The sequence below is a fragment of the Coregonus lavaretus genome (assembly GCF_964263955.1).
Source record: "Coregonus lavaretus genome assembly, chromosome: 23".
Classification (NCBI taxonomy): Eukaryota; Metazoa; Chordata; class Actinopteri; order Salmoniformes; family Salmonidae; genus Coregonus; species Coregonus lavaretus.
Window position 1 is genome coordinate 4,420,076 of NC_140010.1, and position 15,029 is coordinate 4,435,104.

Sequence of the window (15,029 nt, forward strand, 5' to 3'; positions counted from 1 at the left end):
ACCCTTTACAGACATAGAACGCAGCTACAGTAACATGTCGATAGCGACAATTGATAACTTTTCAGACAATGAAAAAAAGTGCCGCATCAGGTCTGTACCTTTGCGCGCAGCAGTTGGAGATTATTTGATTGACGGTTCTGGTTGCCTAGTGAAGAAGCGGCATTCCTTTACAGACAAGTAAAATGTCCGTTCATATCACCAGAGAAGGTTTGGTGTCGGCATTTTAAAAACCGTAGTGTAGCCTACCCCAACAGACAATCAAACATGCCGTAGCCGAGGCGATTTCAAGGGGCCACATCCCAATATGTCTGAAAATCGTAATCGATACAGGCTACTGTCATTTCATATGAGACCAAAACTAAGTAGGCTACCCTGTGCTCGCAAGACTGGCCCTAAAACGTCGGTGCCATGAATAGGCTAGGATATTCTACACGCAACAGACCGAAGACTGAACACACACTTGCATCATTAGCGAAGACCGAGCAGGCATGCCAGCGCCAGGGAGAGAGAGACAGAAGCATGCTCATATGTTTTGGTAATCTGCATCTTGCAATGTCTTGTCATGCATTGCAAATTCACCAAGTAGCCTACATTTCGCCTCTTCCTCTCTGGTTTTATTTGAATTGCACAACTTCCCCAGGCCTTTATAGCCTATTTGGCTATAACACGGAAAATAATGTTTTGTTATAACTAAACTGTGATTTATAATTAATTGGGGGAAAATACATGGTTTTTCGGTTAGGGATTTTTGTTAACGTTAAGGATCCCAACGTTTAATCGTTTACACCCCATAAATGTTGCAGTTATAATGTTGCAGTTCCAATGTAGTGTAATGCAGGTCGGAGTGGCAGTAATACAGAAGCACAGCCAGCTGATTACATTACTTCCATTCCCCCTTTGAAGGTGGATCTGGGAAACACAGGGACAGTAGGAGCTGCAGATGCTGCTCAGTTCCTGAAGAAATCAGGACTCTCAGACAGTACCTTAGGAAAGGTGAGTAGGAGACACACACCACACACACACACACACACACCACACACTCAGTAAACTGCAGACTTCTAGGCTCCAACTACATACAGTACAGTTACACCATATTTAAAAAATATATATATGGGTCAATATCACCATAAGGTGCCTTTGAGACTTCCCCATTTCCCCCCCAAAAAGCTGAGATTTTCCATTGAACCTCATATTCATTGTATTAAGTATATGTTATGCTGTTAGAAATGCATATTGGTCAAGCTCCCACACTTTTTATAAATTAACTGCAAGCAGACAATTTACATGCAAACAGCAAAATATGTCCACCCTGTCATGGACAATTTCAAAGCAGAATAAATACATTGTAATTACATAGTGATTATAAAACGTACATTTTCAGAAAACTATTTAGTCACTTTCTCAACAATATATTTTAGTTTATGGGAAAAGTATTTGGATAATAATGAAATTATGGCAAACTATTTGTTTCTCTATAAAATCTGCGAGAGTTGCACTTTCTTTTCTAAATAAAATCTAACAAAAAAGATATCTGGTCAAACTTTCAAACAATACTGTTTGGCCCTCATTTGTTTATAAAGGAATCACACAAAAGATTTTGCTAACTTGTGAAAATAATTTGTTTATTTTCATAGAACATGAAAATAACAGGGTGGACAGTGACATGACAGGGTGGACCCTGGGCATGACAGGGTGGACACGTTGTGAAATGTCATTGAATGGCCTCATAAATGCAAGGAACAATGCAAGAAAATGATGTAAAAAATGCCTTTTCCCATGTAGGGGGAAATTACAAGTTGAACAGACTGTTTTGGATCCACTCTACCTGCATGCAGCCACTGAATAAAGATGCCCAAAATGAGACATTAATGTGGCCTTCTAGCGTTAAACTCTGTACATCATTCTGCACAGTGAAAGTCAAACATTCAACTGTAGAACAAGAAGAAAAATGTTTTTTAAGTGGAGAACAGTTGATTTGAAAAAACAGAATATTACAGAAAGATCACTTGGACGCATCTCCAAACAGTCTCTCCCTTTCTGCAGAGACATGGCTCAGTTCTGCAGTTGCTGTTCCACATACTTCCATGCAGACACTTCAATCTGTACAGAGCGCTTGTTCAGAGCCTGTGGTTCTGGTATTAGGCAAAGTACCTGCCAGTCATGGTACCAACAGATGTCGTCCCAAAGACTTGGCCATTTGAACTTGTTTATGCCATGGCGTTGCATACACTTAACTTTCACACTGTGCCCTTCTGCATCCATGATGATACCTGGGTATGCTTCATTGTCATAATTAACAACGCACCACTCTCCAATGTGCTTTACCTCAATCATTTCTGGTCTCCTAGGATTATCTGGTGTCTTTCCACATGCTGGGGACTTGTCAGATGAAACAGGAACATTAGCTAGAGTGACCTCTTGAAGGTTAAAGCAGGGGCAGTCCAAAACACCTTCCTCCCTTTTACACAGACATGAAATGTCTCTGTATTTCATTTGGCCGGGTGTCAGACTGATAGCTTGGTGGATTCTCATAGTGCCTTTTATGGCAGCTATTGCAGGTACCTCAGGCTTTGATTCTGACTGTAGCAAAGCACTGGCCCTGTTTCTGGCTCTGGCTTGACTTTTGCCTCTCTCCATTTCTTTCTTTTTGCCCTCTTCTCTCTCTCACTGAGCTCATTGACACCCTTCTTCTTTCCAGTCTCTCTGTCTTTTTTCCCATTTGACCCTTTCTTTCTCAAGGTACTTTCTTCTTCTGTCTGGGTCAGCATCACGACGTTCCCGATATCTCCTTGCTATCTCAGCTCCTTTTGATCTCATTCCTTGAAAAAGACGATTCAAAATGTTCCCTTACACACTTTAATTGGCAGTCCCGGTAAACTAGGCTTGCATTATCAAACTAGGTTTGCTGATACCGATATCGCCAAAAAAATTGTCCATATTGTCCATTCTTACTATGTATAGCATGTACTGTTATAAAATGTGTGTAATAGCTGTTGTAATATGTGTAACATTATCAGTATGTGGCCTAAACTATGCACATGTCCTTCCTGTCATGAACCATGTCCACCCTGTCATGGAAGGCTTGCTGACAGGGTGGACAATGACAGGGTGGACATTTTTGGCTAATGTTAGCATTTAATGAGCACATGGTGGACCTTCACTTAGCAACATACTACAGTTAGCAAGCTGACTGTGTACTGTTTTACAAATATATTTCAAAGTTCTGATAGGTTTTTCTATCAATTGATATTTCACTATGACAGAGTGGACATGTTAAGCTTGACAACATCCAACTACACACATAATATGATGAAAATTATGAAACATAAGTGTAAATACTTACTCTGCAACTAGACACTGCTTCAGCCTTCATTGAAGAAAGACAAAATGCTCGTAGTGATGTCACTGAAAACATCAGTGGGTTTCTTAAAGGGGCAGTTACCCCATAATGACAGGGTGGACAGCAATTTCAGGGACACATGCAAAATGTTCAATATGATTATGAAAATACAATATACATGATCAAAATTACTTGTTTTATCAAATAACTTATTGTGGACAGTAAAACCATGTAAACAATTTTTGGATTTAGTATCATTTAACCACTTATTCCACACACTGTAGTTAGCAGAGCAGTGTGTGGGACATGCCAAAATCACGGACATCCAATGAAAAAAATTTAATAAAATGAAGGAAACACTTTTTTAGAGACTTATCATTCTACTGATATGTGTGCAAATGTTTGGCCACTTATAATAAGACCTCAGACTTTCATTATTCTGCTACATTTTCATGATGACTGAGTGAGTCTGATGAGGACACCAAAGGCACCTCATAGTGATATTGACTCATATATATTTTCAGATCTGGGATTTGGCCGATCCAGAAAGGAAGGGCTTCTTGGACAAACGGGTAAATAAAAATGAACTTATATTACTTCTTACTACCAATTAATTAATGATTTCCCACATGAAACACTGACCAGTTTCTCTGTTCCTCACAGGGTTTCTTTGTAGCGTTGAGGTTGGTGGCCTCAGCTCAGGGTGGCAACGACATCAGTCTCAACAACCTCAACCAGACTCTAGCAGCACCAAAGTTTGTGAGTGATACTCTACTTACTTGCCACCAACTATATCGTCCTCGTAGGGAACATGTGTTTGCAGTAATCGTATGTATAATTATGTTTTAAAACGCGTGTAGAAACTTGCACTTTATCTTCTCAATCATTTCAGCAATGGCCAGAGGGGTAAACTACAAAGCAGGATGAATGAGTTAGCCAGCTAACCTGCCTAAATATTCTGAAATAACTTTGTTTTAGAAGGTTAAGCTTGAAATAGGAATGGTCTAATTGACGCAAACGACCAAAAAAAATAGATGTCTAAGTTTAGCTTTCTTCATGTATCAGAAAATCAACAGTTATTTCTGGTTGTTTATTAAAGTTAGCTGGCGTTGATACCCCTCTGTTTAGCTAATCTTCATTGGGGGTAATCTCAGTCATCATATAGGTTAATTTATTGTGGTCTTTATTGATACAATCTAAGTTGAATTTGTATTGTTGCAGAGAGACACAAATACTCCGTCGCTCAGCACATCGCTAAGTACATCTTCATCTGATTCCCACTGGGCTGTTAGGGTGAGCATTCATATCTGTTGTACATAGAAATGAATCAATCAATGATAGATAGATATACAGTGCCTTCAGAAGGTATTCATATCCTATAACTTATTCCACATTTTGTTGTGTTACAGCCTGAATTAAAAATGGATTACCCATCTACACACTGTACCCCATAATGACAGTGAAAACATGTTTTTAGAAATTGTAGCAATTTTTTTGAAAATGAAATACAAAAATATCTAATTTACATAAGTATTCACACCCCTGAGTCAATACGTCTTAGAATCAATCACATTTGGCAGTGATTACAGCATTGAGTCATTCTGGGTAAGTCTCTGAGAGCTTTCCACACCTGGATTGTAAACATTTTCTTCAAGCTCTGTCAAATTGGTTGTTGATCATTGCTAGATAACCATGTTCAAGTCTTGCCATAGATTTTCAAGCAGATTTAAGTCCAAACTGTAAGTCGTCCACTGTCTTCTTGGTATTCAAAACTGAACATTCACTGTCTTCTAGGTAAGCTACTCCAGTGTAGATTTGGCCTTGTGTTTTAGATTGTTGTCCTGCTGAAAGGTGAATTCAACTCCCAGTGTCTGGTGGAAAGGAGACTGAACCAGGTTTTACGGTCATGAAAATCCTGGAAAAGTCATGGAATTTTTGTATTGTGTTTGCCATGCCTGGAAAATTATAAAATCAAAAATGTTTTGGAAAAGTAATGGAAATGAATTTCAGAATTTTTGTTAATGTAATTTATTTAGGCACAGTTTATTTTATTTTATAAATAAAATAAAAATCAACATATCAGCCAGCATCGTAATGTCACTTTGCACGCATCACATGCATGTATGTGAGACGAGTGGGCCGTTTCCCAAGGAGAGACAGACAGTAGGCCATTACAGCAGGTAGGCCTATCCTATAAACTATGATAGAGCAGACTGACTAGGAAGCCAATTCAAAACATATCTTCTACCGTCTAGTTAACGGGTTTAGCTGTTATTAGCATGTAGTCATGTTTTCGTCATGTCCCAAAACACTTTCCACCGACACTTGCGAATAAGGTCATACTTTTTTGAACTATTCATGATTCATTTAAATGATTATTTTTTGACTAAACTAACGATTCACTTCACCATTGTATTAGCTGGGATTTGGTTCAATCGCGGTAAATCTAAATAATTTGTGAATCACAAACAGTAATTTTATGAAAAAAGATTAGATGCCGCCTTTCTTTTGTATTATGTAGCTTGAACTTGTTTTGTAGATTTTGCCAGTTGATTTGGGCATCCAATGTATGCGACATTGCAACTCAATAAGGTAGCCAAGATTTTTTTTTATTTTTACATTTTAGTCATTTAGCAGACGCTCTTATGAGTGCACACATTATTTAAAAAAAAATCATACTGGCCCCCCGTGGGAATCGAACCCACAACCCTGGTCGTTGCAAACGTCATGCTCTACCAACTGAGCTACATCCCTGCCGGCCATTCCCTCCCCTACCCTGGACCAATTGTGCGCAGCCCCATGGGTCTCCCGGTCGCGGCCGGCTACGACAGAGCCTGGATTCGAACCAGGATCTCTAGTGGCACAGCTAGCACTGCGATGCAGTGCCTTAGAGCACTGCGCCACTCTGTAAATGACTAAACTTGAAAAAAGTAAATTTCCTGAAGTAAATTTGTGGGCTTTGCTTCAGCTAAATAAAATGATTTGTAGCCTACCATAGCCATTTGATCTTTGATATATTGAATGAGCGAATTATTTAATAATAATAATAATAATATGCCATTTAGCAGACGCTTTTATCCAAAGCGACTTAGTCATGCGTGCATACATTTTTTTTGTGAATGGGTGGTCCCGGGGATCGAACCAACTACCTTGGCGTTACAAGAGCCGTGCTCTACCAGCTGAGCTACAGAGGACCACCATTTAAAAAGGCTTAAAACATATTTGGTTTTAATGTTGAAATATTTTACTTCAAGGGTGGTCAAACATCCTCCAGGAGAGCTAATGGGTGTGCAGGCTTTTATTCCAGTCCCCCTCTAACAAACCACATTTTAGAAATTTGCTGCTCAAGCAGACCTTGATAAACTTGCTCTGATGTGTTTTAGCAGGGCTTGATCAAAAGCCTGCACACCCAGTAGCTCTCCAGACTGAGTGTTGACCACATGTTTTATACAGTTGCCTAACAGGGAAAGGGTATACCTAGTCAGTTGTACAACTGAATGCATTCAACCAGCTCGGTAACTGTTTTAAAGTCACCATTGGCCTCATGGTGAAATCCGTGAGCGGTTTCCTTCCTCTCCGGCAACTGAGTTAGGAAGGACGCTTGTATCGTTGCAGTGACTGGGTGTATTGATACACCATCCAAAGTGTAATTAATAACTTCACCATGCTCAAAGGGATATTAATGTCTGCTTCTTTTTTTTTACCCTTTACGACGCTTTGAAAAACCTCCCTGCTCTTTGTGGTTGAATCTGTGTTTGAAATTCACTGCTCGACTGAGGGATCTTACAGATAATTGTATGTGTGGGGTAGAGAGATGAGGTAGTCATTCAAAAATGTAATGTCAAACACTATTTCACACAGAGTGAGTCCATGCAACTTATTATGTGACTTGTTAAGCACATTTTTACTCCTGAACTTATTTAGGCTTGCCATAACAAAGGGGTTGAATACGTATTGACTCAAGACCTTTCAGCTTTTCATTTTTAAATTAATTTGTAAACATTTCTAAAAACATAATTCCACTTTGACGTTATGGGGTATTATGTGTAGGCCAGTAACAAAAAAAATCTCAATTTAATCAATTTTTAATTCAGGCTGTAACACAACAAAATGTGGTAAAAGTCAAGGGGTATGAATACTTTCTGTAGGCACTGTATGTAGAACACATACATTTTGTTAACAATTTACCTATACATGTTTGACAATGTATTATTTTCATGTTGGAAAGTGCAGTGAGCTTAAATCCACAAAGTGATGACCAGAATTATGTTGATTATAAACCGGTATAAATCAACACTGTGCCATGGCTGATGGGTCATCTGACCTTCTCCTCCAATGGGTTTTGAGAAGGAGGCGAGGAGTAAGCAATATAAGGTTCTCCCCATGTAACGTCTTTCCCCTGTCCCTCTCTCCCTGCCTTGCCTTGCCATCCCCTCCAGTCTGATGAGAAAGGGAAGTTTGACGGCATCTTTGAAAGTCTTCAACCAGTCAATGGTCTTCTGTCTGGAGACCAAGTCAAACCTGTCCTGATCAACTCCAAACTACCCCTGGATGTGTTAGGAAGGGTAAGCACATGACTAGGTCCTGTCCAGGAACAACCCCTACCCCCTAGGCACTTCATTGGATAGGTATGTGGTAGCAGTGGGAAAGATGGAGCTACTACTATGTATTCCTGTATACTAAACAGTTCGCTATAACAGATATTGTGACCGTTTGGTCATATTTCGTTATATTCTGTTACGTAGATTTGGGACCTCGGTGACGTGGACAAAGATGGACACTTGGACAGAGAGGAGTTTTCAGTGGTAAGTTCAGTTGACAACTTTTGTTTTGTTGCATCTTGAGCTCATCCAGTTAAGACACATTCCTGAATGAGGCCAATTAGCCTGGTTACACCTTGCATTAACATGTGGTTTTCGTCATCCATTCATGACAATCCAATCACTAGGACACGTCATTGCAAGGTATAAATGCGGCTAGTGTACTGAACTGGTTTATCCAACCCCCTCCAGACCATGCACCTGGTGTACAGGGCCATGGAGAAGGAGCCTGTCCCCTCCGTCCTGCCCTCCTCCCTCATCCCTCCATCCAAGAGGAAGAAGTCTGGGGGCGCTCTGCCTGGCGCCGTCTCCGTCCTGCCTCCCATGTCTGCCCTCTCAGGCCTGTCTGGTCTGTCTCGGACAGCCAGCTCTCCTCCCCTGCCCGGTGCTGTAGCGGTTCTGCCTGCCCTGTCTGCTCTGTCTCGGACAGCCAGCTCTCCTCCTCTCAAAGAGACCCTACACTCCACACCGTCCCACGGAAGCATCACCTCCATCAACAGCACTGGCAGTCTCTCCCCTAAACACTCGTTCAAAGCCCCCTCACAGGTATGGTATAGAGCCTCTTCAATCCACACCCTGCCTGTTGAATGGGTAGGAATGCTGTTACAGTGTCACATCTGTGTCTCAAATGAAACACTAATCCCTATATAGTGCACTGTTTTTGACGAGAACCCTATGTGATTGTGAGATTTTAAGATTTATGCCTTTAATGTTATTGCAGACTGTCCTGTCTCCCTCCTTGTATTTGACTAGCACATTGAGAAGGCATTAGGGTTAGTCCTCAGACTGTCAGGGGGTAGGTAGCGCAGCTCAAAGGGGAATAGACAGCTGTGCTTTTCTTAGTGAAGCCAGGCCATCGTTCAGTTTTCATCCTGTCCCTGAGAAAGTCTGTTAAGGGCACAGCTGCTATTTACCAACCTGCATTTCCTCTACCCCCTAACACCCACTGGGATGGTTCAGCTGTATTAAAAGTAGACTTGTTTGGCCACATTCCCTGAATTGTTTTATATCCCTGAGTGGTTCCTTTCTTAGTCATATGTTTGTTGTAAGGAGTTTATCTGATGATTTAAGAGCAACAGGTTTAATTGAAAGGGAAAGGACACCACACCCACAATGTGTGATTGTAATCTCAGACACAAAAACATGACGCTTTTAAGATGGCAAGCGAATAACCATAGTACATACAGTGAGGGAAAAAAGTATTTGATCCCCTGCTGATTTTGTACGTTTGCCCACTGACAAAGAAATAATCAGTCTATAATTTTAATGGTAGGTTTATTTGAACAGTGAGAGACAGAATAACAACAACAAAAATCCAGAAAAACGCATGTAAAAAATGTTATAAATTGATTTGCGTTTTAATGAGGGAAATAAGTATTTGACCCCCTCTCAATCAGAAAGATTTCTGGCTCCCAGGTGTCTTTTATACAGGTAACGAGCTGAGATTAGGAGCACACTCTTAAAGGGAGTGCTCCTAATCTCAGTTTGTTACCTGTATAAAATACACCTGTCCACAGAAGCAATCAATCAGATTCCAAACTCTCCACCATGGCCAAGACCAAAGAACTCTCCAAGGATGTCAGAGACAAGATTGTAGACCTACACAAGGCTGGAATGGACTACAAGACCATCCCCAAGCAGCTTGGTGAGAAGGTGACAACAGTTGGTGCGATTATTCGCAAATGGAAGAAACACAAAATAACTGTCAATCTCCCTCGGCCTGGGGCTCCATGCAAGATCTCACCTCGTGGAGTTGCAATGATCATGAGAACGGTGAGGAATCAGCCCAGAACTACGCGGGAGGATCTTGTCAATGATCTCAAGGCAGCTGGGACCATAGTCACCAAGAAAACAATTGTTAACACACTACGCTGTGAAGGACTGAAATCCTGCAGCGCCCGCAAGGTCCCCCTGCTCAAGAAAGCACATATACAGGCCCGTCTGAAGTTTGCCAATGAACATCTGAATGATTCAGAGGAGAACTGGGTGAAAGTGTTGTGGTCAGATGAGACCAAAATGGAGCTCTTTGGCATCAACTCAACTCACCGTGTTTGGAGGAGGAGGAATGCTGCCTATGACCCCAAGAACACCATCCCCACCGTCAAACATGGAAGTGGAAACATGCTTTCGGGGTGTTTTTCTGCTAAGGGGACAGGACAACTTCACCGCATCAAAGGGACGATGGACGGGGCCATGTACCGTCAAATCTTGGGTGAGAACCTCCTTCCCTCAGCCAGGGCATTGAAAATGGGTCGTGGATGGGTATTCCAGCATGACAATGACCCAAAACACACGGCCAAGGCAACAAAGGAGTGGCTCAAGAAGAAGCACATTAAGGTCCTGGAGTGGCCTAGCCAGTCTCCAGACCTTAATCCCATAGAAAATCTGTGGAGGGAGCTGAAGGTTCGAGTTGCCAAACGTCAGCCTCGAAACCTTAATGACTTGGAGAAGATCTGCAAAGAGGAGTGGGACAAAATCCCTCCTGAGATGTGTGCAAACCTTTTGGCCAACTACAAGAAACGTCTGACCTCTGTGATTGCCAACAAGGGTTTTGCCACCAAGTACTAAGTCATGTTTTGCAAAGGGGTCAAATACTTATTTCCCTAATTTAAAATGCTAATAAATTTATAACATTTTTGACATGCGTTTTTCTGGATTTTTTTGTTGTTATTCTGTCTCTCACTGTTCAAATATACCTACCATTAAAATTATAGACTGATCATGTCTTTGTCAGTGGGCAAACGTACAAAATCAGCAGGGGATCAAATACTTTTTTCCCTCACTGTAGTGTCCTGGCTTAAAGCTACACTCCTTCATTTGTGCAAATATGCATACCATCAGAGTGCTTAATGCTCATTGATTGACATGAATGCATGATTTCTGAAATTGCAAGATATGCACACATAGTTAGGATTAGGATTCGGTCCAGGAGATTGTATTTCCTATTCATCAGCTGGTTCTCCGGTCCTCTCTCCAGTCTTCTCTCCTGTGTGCTAGCCACAAGCACTAGTAAACTGGGTTGATCGTCCTGTTCTCTCTCCTGTGTGCTAGCCACAAGCACTAGTAAACTGGGTTGATCGTCCTGTTCTCTCTCCTGTGTGCTAGCCACAAGCACTAGTAAACTGGGTTGATCGTCCTGTTCTCTCTCCTGTGTGCTAGCCACAAGCACTAGTAAACTGGGTTGATCGTCCTGTTCTCTCTCCTGTGTGCTAGCCACCAGCAGTAGTGAACTGGGTGGTCCCGGTGGCAGACAGAGGACGTTACGATGACATCTTCCTGAAGACGGACACAGACATGGACGGTCTTGTCACCGGAGGGGAAGTCATGGAGATCTTCATGCTATCCAACCTTTCTAAGACCATGCTAGCACAGATCTGGTGAGAGACGGAATGGCCTGCACCTTAGTTACTTATTGTTAATCTAACACCTTACACACACACACTGGGTGGACAAAACATTAAGAACACCTGCTCTTTCCATGACAGACTGACCAGGTCAAGCTATATTCCCTTATTGATGTCAATTGTTAAATCCACTTCAATCAGTGTAGATGAAGGGGAGGAGACTGGTTAAAGAAGGATTTTTATGCCTTGAGACAATTGAGATGTGGATTGTGTATGTGTGCCATTCAGAGGGTGAAAGGGCAAGACAAAAGATTTAAGGTCCTTTGAACGGTGTATGGTTATAGGTGCCAGGCGAACTGGTTTGAGTGTTTCAAGAACTGCAACGCTGCTGGATATTTCACGCTCAACAGTTTCCCGTGCGTATCAAGAATGGTCCACCACCCAAGGGACATCCAGCCAACTTGACACAACTGTGGGAAGCATTGGCGTCAACATGGGCCAGCATCCCTGTGGAACGCTTTCGAGACCTTGTAGAGTCCATGGCCCAACGAATTGAGGCTGTTCTGAGGGCAAAACGGGGTGGTGCAACTCAATATTAGGAAGGTGTTCCTAATGTTTTGTACACTCAGTGTATAAAATGATTTGGCAAAGCGAGAAAAAGTGTTATCATTGGCCAATCATACAGTGACACATTGGGCATTGCCTTGTTGGACCAGTACAGTACATCTACATTAACAAAATGTTACTTGCAATGATTGTGATATGTAGGTTTCTTTCCTACTGAAGGTGAATGCATTATTGTAAATCACTCTGGATTAGAATACACAGTACCTGTTAACTTGACTACAATGTCATGTAAAATAATAATAATAATAATAATATGCCATTTAGCAGACGTTTTTATCCAAAGCGACTTACAGTCATGCGTGCATACATGTTTTTTTTTGTGTGTATGGGTGTAATTAGAGTTCCAAATTCTCCTAACTTTCTCCAAGTTCCCTGGTTTTTCAGAAATTCAGGTTGGGACATTCCTCGAATCAAGAGGGAATAAGCACAAAACCTGCAATCCTGCAACCAGAATTTCGGGAAAAGCAGTGAAATTTAAATAAGTGACAGTAATTTTGCAACCCTAAATGTAATGTGTCTTGTTCCTAGGGGCCTGGCTGACACCAAGCAGATAGGACAGCTGTCTAGAGAGCAGTTTTCTTTGGCCATGTGGCTGATCCAGCAGAAAGTCACCAAGGGACTGGACCCTCCCCAGACCCTCACAACCGAAATGATACCACCGTCTGAGAGGACCACCACCCCTGTGCCTGTAAGTCAATCCCTCAACCCTCTCCCCTCCTCAGACCCTCTCCCCCGAAGTGATACCACCCTCTGAGAGGGTTGAGGGATACCCCTCTCTCCAACCCCTTACCCCTCTCTCCAACCCTCTACCCCTCTCTCCAACCCTCTACCCCTCTCTCCTACCCCTCTCTCCAACCCCTCTACCCCTCTCTCCAACCCTCTACCCCTCTCTCCTACCCCTCTCTCCAACCCCTCTACCCCTCTCTCCAACCCTCTACCCCTCTCTCCAACCCTCTACCCCTCTCTCCAACCCCTCTACCCCTCTCTCCAACCCCTCTACCCCTCTCTCCAACCCTCTACCCCTCTCTCCAACCCCTCTACCCCTCTCTCCAACCCTCTACCCCTCTCTCCTACCCCTCTCTCCTACCCCTCTACCCCTCTCTCCAACCCTCTACCCCTCTCTCCAACCCCTCTACCCCTCTCTCCAACCCTCTACCCCTCTCTCCAACCCTCTACCCCTCTCTCCAACCCTCTACCCCTCTCTCCTACCCCTCTCTCCAACCCTTTTTTTATTTTTTTTATTTTTATTTAACCTTTATTTAACCAGGTAAGCCAGTTGAGAACAAGTTCTCATTTACAACTGCGACCTGGCCAAGATAAAGCAAAGCAGTGCGATAAAAACAACACAGAGTTACATATGGGGTAAAAAAACATAAAGTCAAAAATACAACAGAAAATATATATACAGTGTGTGCAAATGTAGCAAGTTATGGAGGTAAGGCAATAAATAGGCTATAGTGCAAAATAATTACAATAGTATTAACACTGGAATGATAGATGTGCAAGAGATTATGTGCAAATAGAGATACTGGGGTGCAAAATAAATAACAATATAGGGATGAGGTAGTTGGGTGGGCTAATTTCAGATGGGCTGTGTACAGGTGCAGTGATCGGTAAGGTGCTCTGACAACTGATGCTTAAAGTTATTGAGGGAGATAAGAGTCTCCAGCTTCAGAGATTTTTGCAATTCGTTCCAGTCATTGGCAGCAGAGAACTGGAAGGAATGGCGGCCAAAGGAGGTGTTGGCTTTGGGAATGACCAGTGATATATACCTGCTGGAGCGCAGACTACGGGTGGGTGCTGCTATGGTGACCAATGAGCTAAGATAAGGCGGGGATTTGCCTAGCAGTGATTTATAGATGGCCTGGAGCCAGTGGGTTTGACGACGAACATGTAGTGAGGACCAGCCAACAAGAGCGTACAGGTCACAGTGGTGGGTAGTGTATGGGGCTTTGGAGACAAAACGGATGGCACTGTGATAGACTACATCCAATTTGCTGAGTAGAGTGTTGGAGGCTATTTTGTAAATGACATCGCCGAAGTCAAGGATCGGTAGGATAGTCAGTTTTACGAGGGCATGTTTGGCAGCATGAGTGAAGGAGGCTTTGTTGCGAAATAGGAAGCCGATTCTAGATTTAACTTTGGATTGGAGATTCTTTATGTGAGTCTGGAAGTTGAGTTTACAGTCTAACCAGACACCTAGGTATTTGTAGTTGTCCACATACTCTAGGTCAGACCCGTCGAGAGTGGTGATTCTAGTCGGGTGGGCGGGTGCCAGCAGCGTTCGATTGAAAAGCATGCATTTAGTTTTACTAGTGTTTAAGAGCAGTTGGAGGCTACTGAAGGAGTGTTGTATGGCATTGAAGCTCGTTTGGAGGTTTGTTAACACAGTGTCCAATGAAGGGCCAGATGTATACAAAATGGTGTCGTCTGCGTAGAGGTGGATCTGAGAGTCACCAGCAGCAAGAGCGACATCATTGATATACACGGAGAAAAGTGTCGGCCCAATAATTGAACCCTGTGGCACCCCCATAGATCTCTCCAACCCCTCTACCCCTCTCTCCAACCCTCTACCTCTCTCCAACCCTCTACCCCTCTCTCCAACCCCTTACCCCTCTCCAACCCCTTACCCCTCTCTCCAACCCCTCTACCCCTCTCTCCAACCCCTCTACCCCTCTCTCCAACCCCTCTACCCCTCTCTCCAACCCCTCTACCCCTCTCTACTACCCCTCTCCTACCCCTCTCTACTACCCCTCTCTCCTACCCCTCTCTCCAACCCTCTACCCCTCTCTCCAACCCTCTACCCCTCTCTCCAACCCTCTACCCCTCTCTCCAACCCTCTACCCCTCTCTCCAACCCCTCTACCCCTCTCTCCAACCCTCTACCCCTCTCTCCAAC

At 42.9% G+C, this 15,029-nt stretch overlaps 1 protein-coding gene across 4 annotated transcripts in view; it reads left to right on the forward strand.

The window, feature by feature from the left end:
• The window catches only part of LOC311150626 (epidermal growth factor receptor substrate 15-like 1), a 45,778-nt gene that overhangs the window by 1,198 nt on the left and 29,551 nt on the right, over window positions 1-15,029 (forward strand). For all 4 annotated transcript variants that reach the window (XM_084188113.1, XM_084188114.1, XM_084188112.1 and 1 more), the window contains exons 3-11: window positions 904-993; window positions 3,865-3,912; window positions 4,004-4,099; window positions 4,562-4,633; window positions 7,780-7,905; window positions 8,086-8,145; window positions 8,353-8,706; window positions 11,374-11,537; window positions 12,660-12,819. In XM_084188113.1, coding sequence (XP_084044239.1) covers window positions 904-993; window positions 3,865-3,912; window positions 4,004-4,099; window positions 4,562-4,633; window positions 7,780-7,905; window positions 8,086-8,145; window positions 8,353-8,706; window positions 11,374-11,537; window positions 12,660-12,819 — 1,170 coding nt within the window. The remainder of the gene's footprint in view (window positions 1-903; window positions 994-3,864; window positions 3,913-4,003; window positions 4,100-4,561; window positions 4,634-7,779; window positions 7,906-8,085; window positions 8,146-8,352; window positions 8,707-11,373; window positions 11,538-12,659; window positions 12,820-15,029) is intronic.